Consider the following 13118-nt stretch of genomic DNA (forward strand, 5'->3'; position numbering starts at 1 on the left):
AATTTTGGAAAAGCCTCTTCCAACAAAATAATTGGGAAAAGATTTATGCACCGCATTTTGCATATCTTTATCTGATAGATCCCCGCAGTCTAGCCGAACCCTTACAAAGCTATTGCGAAGTACTCAGGACATAACATGCATACAGAGTGTGACGAGAGTTTGGTGTGCATGCACTTCCTTTATCCTCTTACGTACCCAGCTCATCCCCACACTATATTACTCATTACGCTAATCTTGTAGATTATTTTGTGTGGCACTATGCCAAAGGTTTTACAAAATACTAAGAGAACTATGCCTCCATTTTTCCTTCTGTATGTCTTTTAGTACTTTTTAAAATGCAGCTTCATTTTTTAATGATAGATATTTTAGCATCTTTACCTTCTCTGTCCTTGTTAGAACTGAATTAGTTTTCCTTTGTCTTTTCTAAAACAGACAAGTTTAAGAACTTTAAGATATGTAGTGATTGAGAAATACCATAGTCATTTTTCAAGTATGAAGTTCAACATTACTAAACATTAGTCTTTAGTATTTTAATGAAATCCTTAATATATAATTAAATAATCTATTTAAAAATGCACAATTTAATAATTTATCATGGAAATCCAGAGAAAATGTATCTTCAAACTATCAAAATTGAAGAAACTAGCTTGTTTAGGAAAACTATGCATGTATAATGGTATACCCTAGTAGCTTCTATACAAAATTATGTTGTTCTATCAGATGGGAGCCATAATGGCCTCATCCCCGCAGCAATCATTGTTAATGTAAATCCCAAACATATTTCTATATGGATCCAATTTACTCCGAGATACTATTTTCTGTCCTGTCAAAATGACTGGAGATCAAAGGACTAAGTTTTATAAGCTCAAAACTGACAAAATCAGTATTCTAAATATATATGGCAACAGAGAGTTGCTAAATCTCCTGAATCTTTTAAATTAAAAAATATTGCTCATTCTGATGAAACTGCTTACAATGACTACAAGTAAAGATGGTGGCCATTAAGTTTTATCGCAAGCACCTGAGGAACTGTTTGCATGCAATACAAAATGTTCCTTTATTCTCCTGAATTACTGACACTGGTAAATTAAAATGAAGTGGCTACATATGGCAGTAACAATCTTCACATTTACAAATATCCTGAAATATCACTAAATCATAAAAACGAAAGCTGTGGGTTATATATTATGAATGTTGTCTAATGCATTCCCAGCTCAGTTATTTGTTACGAATTTGTGTACAGTGGATAAAATTGGCCATTTATTCTACAGCAGCAGCTGGTTCTAGCTCTGGTGCCACATATAAAACAAAACAAAAACAAAAAAAAGTTAGAAGAAAAGCAAAATTAACCTCTAAAATGCTAAAAAGGTGAAAAATTAAGCAGTTTATCTCCTTAAAATTTTATATTTTACTGATTTAATTTCACTTTAGAATCCTATTTTAAAAATTCAAATATCTTAAATTCTTATGATAAACGAGTTATTTTAAGTCAGAACAATTTCTGCAACAGTATACAGTAAGAGCCAAGAACCTGCATCTGATTATTTTAATGAGTTGACTGATCCTAGATATACCAGTAAATAAGGACAGCTGTTACCCTACCCTCCACGGAAATCTCATTATGAAATGGAAGAAATGAGGACCTTTCATCTTACCTAAGATAATGAATTACAGAGATTGTTCACCATATACTATCAATAATTTAATTGTAAGAAGCCACTATTGCAGCTTACAGTCCTTTTATACATTTATAGAAAAACCAACCAAAACTGTCTTTAGATTTCAGATAATCTACATTTTTTAAACTGAAATCGTTTTGAAAAGTTACAAAATATCACACATTCATTCCTGCCTTGCAATAAGCTTGCAGAATTTTATATATCTGATGTTCAATATTTTAACTGCACTTCTCGTTTTTAATGGTTGCTCAGTTCACTTTGGCAGTATTTCACTGATGCAGCCTAAGGCTATAGGTAATGGAACATTACTCACTCTGATAGCCAGATTTCTTCTGCATGGCAGTTACAGGGCAATCTTTATGAGCCAGAAGAAGCTGTTTCAGCTGTGCCACTTCATTTCTCAGCAGGGTGACTTCATTCTAAAGGAGAAGAAAGTTATGCACTTCACCAGGCTCAGACTACATGCATTTCAGAAGTATTAACCATCTTGATTTTACAAGATTTTTTGATATTCATTTAGGGGTAAATAAAGCACAGTACAACTTTCCATGACTGCAAAAATACTAATTTTAATATTTAAAACACTCAAATATTAACTATATACATTACTTTAAAGATATTTTTCATAATAAATTCCATTACATTTATTGTATTATGTTTTGTAGCTGGTTTTACACATAGTCCAATTCACATGATCAGATTGTTGAAAGTCTCTCTGGATGATTTTGTGGGTTGTCTTTCAGTCATGTAAACCTAATTTTAACCACTCACATTAGAACACACATTATAACCCTGATTATGCTCAGGGAGTGCAGAATGAATTTTTTGTTAACACATTTAGACTGTGTAAAAGAGACCCTTTCTACAAAATGCAAAAGGAACGATACTGTATGCAAGACTCAAGTAATGAGTGTGAAAACAACCTCACTGTATCAGAGAAGAATTAATAATGATACACTTAGATGAAGTGTAACCTAGTAGAGCTCTAGACTGGGACTCAGAATAACTGGATTTTATTCCTTGAACTGTTAGTTGCCTGCTGAGTGACCTTGGGCAAGTCATTTTAACCTCTTTGTGCTTACATCTCTCTAACTGTAAAATAGGGATAATCGCATTTACTTTCCTTTGTAAAGCACTTTGAGCTCTACTAATGAAGAGAGATAAGAGCTGAATAGGACTATATTAGAAAGAATCAAAAGAAAGAATAGCATGACATTTTAGATTAAACTTTTTAAATAAAAAAAGCAACATTAAGTTGTCTACAAAACATTAAATTACCAGTTAATATTTGCTGCTCCCATATTTTTTGAAAATATATTTTCAATGAAAGTTTTGAAGGGTTAATTTTTGTATCAAACAAAAACCCTTCATTATATATATATATATATATATATATATATATATATTAGAGAATATGTTTTTACAGTGGCTTACAAAACTTGACAAAGCACAACATTGTTCAGTTATTAATGTGTTACTATATTCATTAAAAAGAGGGGAATAAAGAGAAGAACTAAAAAGAACAAAAGCTAAAGAAATAACATTGATTTGGGAACAGACATTAATGGTTTGCTTTCACTTGCACTATATAAATGTTATTCTGCAAATGAACGTAACTATAAAAAAAATGCTGATTTTATTTCATAAAGATTCTTTCCTTTAAAACCCCCGTATCCCTACTTGCAATGTCCCTCTTAGCAACTTAGCAAATATTTGTTATTTGGTCATGCTATTTCCCCCACCACTGCTTGAACATCTACACTGAATGTAAATAAAGCTGGGCAGAGAATAATTGTTCCACAGAGAATTTCAAGAATTCTAAATTGTGTTTGGTTCCAATTTAAGACAAACCCTCAAAATTTCAAGTATTTAGGGAAATGGAATTACTATTGCCAGCTCTAAGACTCCTGTCACCCAGGAAGTCCATCTGGCAGGCTGCTCTAGAACTTAGGGCCCTGGATATCCCAGCGCTGGGATTCAGGTTCCCTGAGGAGCCAGGGAGCTCAGAATGATGAACAAGTGAGTTTGTAGGAAATGAAGCAAAATTCAAAACTTGCCTTGCAGACAGAATTCCATCAGGAACCTGCCCAGTGGCACTTCATCAAAATCAACATCCTATGGAATGTTCCAATTTCATAATTAGGAAATTAACAAAAAATGTTCATGAAATATTTCTTGACTAGCTCTAGTTAAATAGGTTATTGTCAACTGAATTGGCACAAAAAATATGTGAATTTAATGTTGCTGCAGAAGTACCAGAGAGAGCTCAAGATTGTAAACTTACACACACTTCTCAGGGTACATGCTATGTAACTAGTAGGGTTCTTTCAAATTTAGGACAGGGACATTTGACTCCAGAAAATATTCTCAACCAGATAAAGCAATTTTAAACAGCGTTGACTTTACCGACTACATTAGATTGTGTCCTTTTCCTTTTTCCTCCTCACATTTCTCTTTAGAGTACATGGAATTGTCACAAAAGTTCATTAGATGAGATCGGTAATTATCAGCATAACTCCAGATTGTTTTTAAAAGATAATGGTTAAACTGTTTTAAAGACCAACCCCATTGAATTTTTTAAATTTATTTTTTTCTAATAAAATAAAGAAATTCAAATCCCTTATAATTAAGCATACTTTAAAGTGAAAGATGAAATGTCAGATTCATATATATCAAATTTTAAAAGCTGTAGAGTTATCTAACTCAAACTAGCATCATCATTAACAAGTGAGATGACAAAAATGTCAACAAATAAGATGGCATATACAGGCTGGACCCCCCCGGACCGGCACCTTATGGACCTGACCAGTCCCAGATGAGAGATTTTGCAGGGCTGGGGAAGGTCTTATCTGGCTACCCTGCTACTGGCTCCCCCCCAGCACTGGACCAGCCACCAGCCTCCTGCCTGCCTCCCCCCTTGCCACTAGCCCCCTCCCCCACCTCCTTCCCTGGTATACCAGATAGCCCAGCTCCCTGTGCACCAGGCAGCCCAGAAGCAGGGAGAGCCCAGCTGCCAGCCCTCTACCGGGACTCTGTGGTCCTGGAACCCACACGGTCTTGCCAGACAATGGATTTGGCTGGACCAGGGAGTCCTGGAATACAGAGATCCAATCTGTACTATATATTTATCAGTATTTAATGTGAACAGAGAGATACCTTGTATTTGAAGTTAATCTTACATTATTTTGATGAAGTATGAAATCAACCATTCTGAAGTGTACAACAATGTATATATGAGCATTTATGTTGTACACATCATGAGGACTAATGACACACAAATTCAAGTAGGGGCAGTCATCTGGATATTAATATTAGAAACTCACTTTGGAACATAAAGCAATCAGAATGAATGTAATAAAGCAAGACTCAGTGTCTGTCTTCCCAATTAAAATTCCCTGGCATTTTGTTGCTCTGTACATGACACTGTGGAGGTTTCTTCCCCTAAAGGTTCATATATAGCATTTTTAAAAGAAAACAGGAAAATGGAATATAAACAAAGGAGAAATATGTAAATTGATGTAATAAAACAATATTTTAAATTCTTGGCTGTGTATAGGTGAGCTGTTATGTCACTTATGCTAAGTACATGATAAATATTTAGTTAGATGAAAATAAATATAAAATACATTTTGAACCAAGTAACAGTGAGGAAATACAAATTTTCTAAATTTAAAGATCTCAAAATATACAGTCACAAAGAAAATTTGTAGAGAAAAGCAGGAGTCTCTATTAGATCCCTCTAAGCATGTCCAACAAATATGTATTTTTCCACCCATTAAACAAACATTTTTGCCTCCATTCCTCATTACAGTGTGCAAGAGTCAGCATGAGAACTTCTCTGGCCTGTTGTGCTTTGTAGCCAAAGGTCCAATTACCTGTATTTATATATGGCCCATAGAATGGATTAAGTATTTTTAAAAAAGCTTCAGAGGGGTAGTTGAGTTAGTCTGCAACAGGAAAAACTTAAACAATGAATAGTCTAGTAGTACCTTAAAGACTAACAAAACATGTAGATGGTATCATGAGCTTTCATGGGCAAAACCCACTTCTTCAAATGTCATGCCATCATCTACATGCTTTGTTAGTCTTAAAGGTGCTATTCGTTGTTTAAGTATTTTTGGCAAGGGAGGTGTAGGTCCTAGTGATGTGTGTCTGCAAAGTCACTTTAAAGGAGGAGCCATTCAGATAGGATTGAATTCTAGGGAGAGTGGATGGATCATTCTAAAGCAGGGTTTCCCAACCTATGGGTCGCCATTACATTTCAAAAAGGTCGCCAAGTGTCTCCCCAGTTGGCTTTGCCCTCCCTCCTCCCCCCATTTTTGAATGGCCTTGGGTCATTTAGTCTTCCTGAATTGTCAAAATGGGTCCCCATCTGGAAATGGTTGGGAACTGCTGTCCTAAAGGGACCTCTACACAAATATAGTTGAGTTAGCAAGTGCAGCAAGCTCTTTGTGGGCAGAAAAGGACTCTTACCACACTTGCATTTAGCCATTGTTAACTGATTTTCCTTGGATCTTCAACATATGACACTCTCTGGAAGACAGGCCACACCTCCCCTGAAAAAAAAGCAGCACCAATGCATGGCCTAGGTGGCTCTTGATCCCCCATATTTAGGATGCTCAGCCACGTGTCTATATGGAACCTATGAATTCACTAAATATGGTATACTGTGGCTGGCTACTGGGGACAGGAATTCAGCAGCCCTTACAGCAATTTACCTACTGCTGAAGTAGCTGCAGTAAAACAAACAGTATGTTTCATTGTTACATGAGTACAGTATTCTGCAGTATTTCTGTAAAGCACAGAGTACACATTTTAAAGATTGTAAATGTGGCAACTGATGTAGAAAAGAGAAAATTTTGCCCATCTAACTGAAAATACTGAATGTTATCGAGCATTTAATAGACATTTGCACTACATATATAATAAAATAGAATGGTATCATTTAAACCTAAGAAAATGAAGGGTAGAAATGGGAATAATACACAATCACCTAAAATAAGAAGTAGATAGAATTAATGTCTTTATTCTAAAAACCTTGTGAAATTTACATAGTACTTACGATACTTAAAATTTAGGACTATTTATTAACATTGGTGAAAATTGTTTTTGATCAATAGTTCAACGCAACTTTCAGTGTTTATAAAACAAGTATATTTAAAAATAGTTCAATGATGTCAACAGTAAAATTCGAGTGAACGGGGCATAAAAGTATTAAACAAAATATGAACTATTAAACCCTAGCATTTAGTCTGTAAAACTATGCTAAGGCAAAGCTCCAAACTTATTAAATTTACTATTAAGTAGAACACAAATAATCATGGGTCATTACTGCCCACTATGCTGATCAGCTGTGCCAGGCTGTCAAGTGAAGAACTATTATGGAAATGCAGGATTGATTAATGTTTTCACATAAAGTACAGTTTAATTATTTCTTTGACATTCAATTTTCTTTACAAGTCATTCTGTTCTTCACAGTTAACGGTTTTGGTATTGGCAGACTGAAAGAAATTTCTTTCCTCTGAATTCACTATTACTGGATTAACTCTTGACAATCTGGAAGTCAAAACTTCATCTTTTTTTTTAAATGAAGAAAATCTCTAGGTTTATGGGTCAAATAATGCCAACAGATAAAAGTTACAGAATAGTCACCAGAGTTAGTTTTCTTCTATTTGTTTAATAATCCCATTGACCTCATAAATAATGTTATCCATGTGTGTAAGTGGTTGCAGTTTCAGCCCAAAAGACTCAAAGTAAGAAAAAGCTTTCACTCACTGGTGACCTGGTTGGCTTCTCCATTTGTCCCCAAACTTACTTCTATTGCCACAACATGTGACATGCCAGATTAATTCCTTACTTCTTGCATTTCCATTAGAGAATTTTTGACCTTTTTAGATGCAGATCTGTAGAGTCTAGCAAACGTATACCAATTGTTTTCTCCAAATAGCTGTCCAGTCCTTTTTAACAGAAGTATTTATGGTGAGACCACAAATATAAATAAAAGTACAAGACAACTACATTACTTTTACTAAAATATCTCAAGAATTGCTACAACTGTAAATATCTATACAATGAAATTTTGAATATAGATATCGCATAAAACAAAAACAAAATTTCTTTTGCCATTAATGAAAAGCAGAAGAATATCAGGATATTTTCCAATGACAAAGCACTAAAGGTGATATTAAAGAAATTACTACAATGGTTATAGCATATAATACTTAATGAAAAGTTTTAAATTCCACCATAAATATTTGCAGCAGGCAGGTATCTGGCACAGTGCAATTCATTAAATTTGAGTTAAATTTGAGAAACAATATTACTTAGCTTATTTTAAGTTACATGATAACAGGATAATTAAACTAAAGAGCTATGGATTTAAGTTTGCGCATTAGTAAAACTTAGCTTTGACTAAGAAAAAGAAACAATTACCTTTCCATAGCTATTTTTCTTCAAAGATGTGTTGCGTATGTCCATTCCACTGTAGGCTTGTGCATTCCCCAAAGCATAGTAACTAGTAGTTTTCTCCTCAGTGATAACTGTTGGGATAGCTTGGGTGCCCTCTGGTACCAATGCTCATATGGTATAAAGCAGTGGTTCCCAATTACTGGACCATGGATTAGCACCGAGCCGCTCACTGCCAGGCCACATCCATGCTGGCTGCTCCAGGGAGTGTGGCCAGCTGTTCGTGGTGGCTTTGGAGGCCGGAATACGTATTTTGGCAGACTGGTAAAAATTTATTTCCATATTCATTATTTTCATATTTCATTGTTTTGCAAGTCCGCCAAAAGTTTGTGAATGGGTTTGCCCATCGCAGTGTGTGTGTGTGTGTGTGTGTGTGTGTGTGTATATATATATATATATATATATTAAAAAAAAAAAAAAAAAAGGTTGAGAACCACTGGTATAAAGGGCCCAGTTGACCCCAGCTGCTACAGCCCCCACCAGTTAATGGTTAACTGGAATTGGTAAGCATTACCCATTAAAAGTGATGCTAGCCTGTTAACCTTTCACATCCTAAACTAGCAGTATGGTGAATCAGTGTTGATGGGAAGAATGACCTGTGCCCAGTCCCACTTGATCTTGAGCAGAACCTTGTGCAATAGCTGGATAGGAAGGAAAGTGTAGTACAGATGACCTATCCCTGATGGTAGGAAGGCATTCATGAGCAAGCCCATACTGTGACCTCACAGGGAACAAAACTGGTGATATTTTCTGTGGCATCTGATTGCAAACAGGTCTAACTGAGAAGTCCCACACTGCTGGAAAATGTCCTTTCCAATATCCAGGAAAAGAGAACTTCTGGTGACTGGAAAAAGATCTGCTGAAGTGATTGGCTAACTTGTTTTGTGCTCTTAGAAGGTGAGACATCTCAAGGTGGACTGAGGGGGCTATGCAGAACGGGAGCAGCAGAATAGGGGGGCAGAGGGGAAAGAGCGGTCTCTCTCTGCCTACTGAGATGTTGTATGTAAGAATCAACACACTCTTGATCATAAGGTGAGGAAAGAACACTCAAGAGGCTAGGTGAACTGCCTTGAACTCTGATAATGTGTAACAAGAACTCTTCTGTAGATGTGAGAATTCCCAGCTGAGCTCCCTTGTCTAGGGCTAAGGCATCTGAAACCAGAGATAAGGATAGTTGGGCCCATGAAAATGGAACACTGGTGCAGACCACCAGTTGGTTGAGCCACCAATTAAGGGAGGCAAGGACTAAGGAAGATACAATAAGAACTGAGTCTAGATGGTGACATTTTGACAAGTACATTGAGGCCAGCCACACCCAGAGGTGTCTGAGGACTCTTGTATACTGCACTGCATATGTATAGGAGGCCATGTAACTTCAACACCTCAGACAATTTTGGGTAGTAGTCTATTCTTAAAGCTCCTACTTCTTTTCTTCTGTGGGTCTTCATGGGTTGGTGGAGTGGAGTACTTTGAGGACTGTTGAGGTTTGTAGCACTTCCTTCATGTCTCTGGCATAAATAATACCAAGGCTACAAGGGGCGCCCTTGAGACCTTCAGTCCATAAAGCTTCACAGCAGTCTGCCCTGAAAAGAGTGAAGCTTCCTTGAAGGGAAGATCCTGGAGGGATTGCTGAACTCTTACACATGTTCACTGGAAGCCATGGCTCTGGCTGCTGGATCTGCTGTATACAGGGCAGCTTGCACAGGAGCCCTTGATATGGTTTTTGCCTCATCCCTGGGTGAGAAAACTCCCGGTTCACCTCTTTTGATACCAAGTCTGAACTCAACATGGCGTCCCACATTAAAATCATATCAGTTGAGCAGAACCTGCTGGTTAGCGATTTTAACCTGCAGACCCTGGAAAAAACCTTTCCACTGAATAAGTCTAGCTTTTTGCAGTCCTTTGTTGTAGGTCTCAACTGTCAGGCCCTGCCTTTGTCGGTCAATGGAAATCACTTGATGCCAGTCGCCCTTCTCTGGGTAGCAGGGAAAGTCTTTTAGGCTGTTGGTAAAGATGCATCAGGCAGACTGCTTGTGTCTGTATCTGATAAAGCAGAAAGCTATCAGAAGGATCCTTGTGATTCAGCATGATCACACTGTTGCTCTGAGGAGTAATTAGAATACAGATTGTGTTATAAAGAAAATATGATGAATGATTAAAAGTTTGTACTATTACAAGCTTTGTTTTAGAAATGTATTGAGGACTGATATCTTACTAAGGCAATTGTATCCCTTTTCCTATGTAAAACTATTATGTAGTTCCTGGGGAGGGGGAGTGAATGAGTGTGGAATGTGAGTGTTTGGAAAGAGATAACTTGAAGGCTCAGCAGTTTCAGAGTCCAGATGGTCAAAGGGGGGAGGGGAGGAATAAGAAGCTGGAAGACTCAGGGGCACCAAGATACCATCAACTGAGCCCAATATAAGACAGACCTGTGCAGGACATATTAGCAGCCTCAGAGTTAAGAGCAAGCACCCCTTTACAGATAAACACTGGGAAGGAGGCACTAACACACTGAGGTCAGATGACGAAGAAAAACAACTTCCAGATAAACAGATGTTAAACAGAATTGATTGTGATTAAAAGCTGACAAAGCAAAATGTATAAACCTGAATGGGAGAAAAGTCCTGTATAAAAGATGGGGTGTCTTGCATGAATCTTTGGATATGCATATAATAGAATAATGTTACATTGTCAATAAATGTGGCTTTTTGCCTTATCCTCCTGAAAAAGATCCTGTGAAACTCTTTCAAGTATAACATGTTGCCTGTTCGTAGAATCATAGAGCTGGAGGAGACCTCAGAAGGTCATCAAGTCCAGCCCCCCGCTCTAGGCAGGACCAATCCCAACTAAATCAACATAGCCAGAGCTTTGTCAAACCGAGACTTAAAAACTTGTAGGGATGGAGATTCCACCACCTCCCTAGGTAACCCATTCCAGTGCTTTACCACCCTCCTACTGAAATAGTTTTTCCTAATATCCAACCTAGACTCTCCCACTGTAACTTGAAACCACTGCTCCTTGCTCTGCTATCCGTCACTACTGTGAACAGCCTTTCTCCAGCCTCTTTGGAACCTCCCTTCAGGAAGTTGAAGGCTGCTATCAAATCCCCCCTCACTCTTCTCTTCTGTAGACTAAACAAACCCAAATCCCTCAGCCTCTCCTCATAGGTCATCTGATCCAGCCACCTAATAATTTTGGTCGCCCTCCACTGGACTCTCTCCAGTGTGTCCACATCCTTCTTGAAGTTGGGGGCCTAGAACTGGACACAATACTCCAGATGTGGCCTTGCCAGAGCCGAATAAAGGGGAATAATCACTTCCCTGGATCTGCTGGCAATGCTCCTCTTAATGCAACCTAATATGCCATTAGCCTTCTTGGCTACAAGGGCACACTTTTGGGGCAGCAAAGCCATTCTCTAGGGGGCCACATAATAGGAGTGTTTTGAGTAGGGCCCTAGGATTGGGAGAAACACCCAGTCCCAAAAAGGCACTGCATTGGCAAAGGACCCCACTGACCACTAGGGCATGGTACTCCTGTGTCTGAATCCAAGGCTAGGTAAGGTTAACGGGATGAGTGGTGGGTCAACTACTTGGATGAGAAGAATAAAACCACACATCCAATTTGAAGGTCAATCTGGACACCAAAGAGGAGCAGTTCCAAGCAATAGTGGAAATTGGTGCCAAGTCAGGGAAGGCTGCATTGGGGTCAGCATGGTTGGTTTCTTCTTAAACAGTGTCGCAAGGACTGATACCAGACAGTAACTAGTCATCATGTGCTCTCTCCTGCCCACCAGCACCACTGACTCCAGTACTGCCAACAATAGTAGGTTATTGGCATCAACAAATGCCTTCAAAATAGTGCCATAACAGCAAAGATACCACACTGTCCCTCAGATGCCGATGGCTCATCCCAAATCATGATATTGACTGCTGCAATGCTGGGGCAGAGAAATCACTTGACTTAAGTCATACTTTCTTCTGCTCCTTATGCCTGGCTTTCTTTGAAGTTGGGGAACATTCCCTCTCATTCAGCTGCTTTGTATGCCTTTTTCTCAGTGCCAGCGATGGTGAATGGTGCTGGCAGTCTCTCGTGGTGGGAGGAGCACTCCTAACCAATGATGAGGTGCTCAGGGCTGGGTTCAACTGGATCAGCTAGAAGGAAGGACTCAGTGCTGCCTCCATAATCAAGAACTTTAATCTGGCCTCCTGGTCTTTTCTCATACGGCATTTAATGTTCCTGCAAATCTGACGATCTCTGACTTGAATTTCACCCAAGCACATCAAACAACTACGCTACAGGTAACTCAGAACAGAGCTTTGTTTCAGGCGGCACAAAGCTTGAAGCCCAGTGATTGGGCTTGGCACTGTGCATGGAAAATACTCTGCTAATGGAAAGAGAAAAATACACTATACTAACAAAGACTAATTAACTATTTACAACTATTATACAGAACTATCAGAAAAATAAGGATCACTAAGAAAGCTTGTTGTAGCAAAGAGAACAGTTCCAGAGACCATCATAAGTGGTAAGAAGGTACTGAAAGGCCAACTGGGCAAGTTTATACTCTTTATACTAGTGCTACCAGAAATCACCTTCCTGACAGGTACCACTGACAGAAGAATTTCCAGTGACTGTGTTAGAGGTGCACACACCCCTATGGTGGAATGTGTGAAAGTGCTCGAAAAAGAAACTGAATTTTGGCCAATAATGACCTCAGAGGGGTAGCCATGTTAGTCTGTGACTTTAAAAATAACTTTTAAACAACAAGTAGTCCTGTTGCACCTTAGAGACTAACAAAAACATATGACCAGTAATTATGACATACAATCTCATTTCTTCAATAATCTTCCAAAAGTTTTCATTTCGTATATCTAATAATTAATGGTATATGCAGAACTTATTTACACAACTCCTATCAATGTTTATAAAATTATGATTGGAGCCAATTGGTGGCACCAAAGTAGCCTATGTATT

General features: G+C 38.0%; 1 protein-coding gene across 5 annotated transcripts in view; it reads right to left on the minus strand.

Moving 5' to 3' along the window:
* ATF2 (activating transcription factor 2) overlaps positions 1-13118 on the minus strand; it is a 102821-nt gene that overhangs the window by 22963 nt on the left and 66740 nt on the right. For 3 of the 5 annotated variants that reach the window (XM_075933683.2, XM_075933672.2, XM_089779767.1), the window contains one exon: positions 1993-2098. In XM_075933683.2, the coding sequence (XP_075789798.1) occupies positions 1993-2098 (106 nt within the window). Of the gene's footprint in view, positions 1-378; positions 424-1984; positions 2099-13118 lie in introns of those variants that run through there. The other 2 variants (XM_075933684.2, XM_025182815.3) reach the window with 2 other exon arrangements.

The sequence above is a fragment of the Pelodiscus sinensis genome, chromosome 7, assembly GCF_052426305.1.
Source record: "Pelodiscus sinensis isolate ZL-2025 chromosome 7, ASM5242630v1, whole genome shotgun sequence".
Classification (NCBI taxonomy): Eukaryota; Metazoa; Chordata; order Testudines; family Trionychidae; genus Pelodiscus; species Pelodiscus sinensis.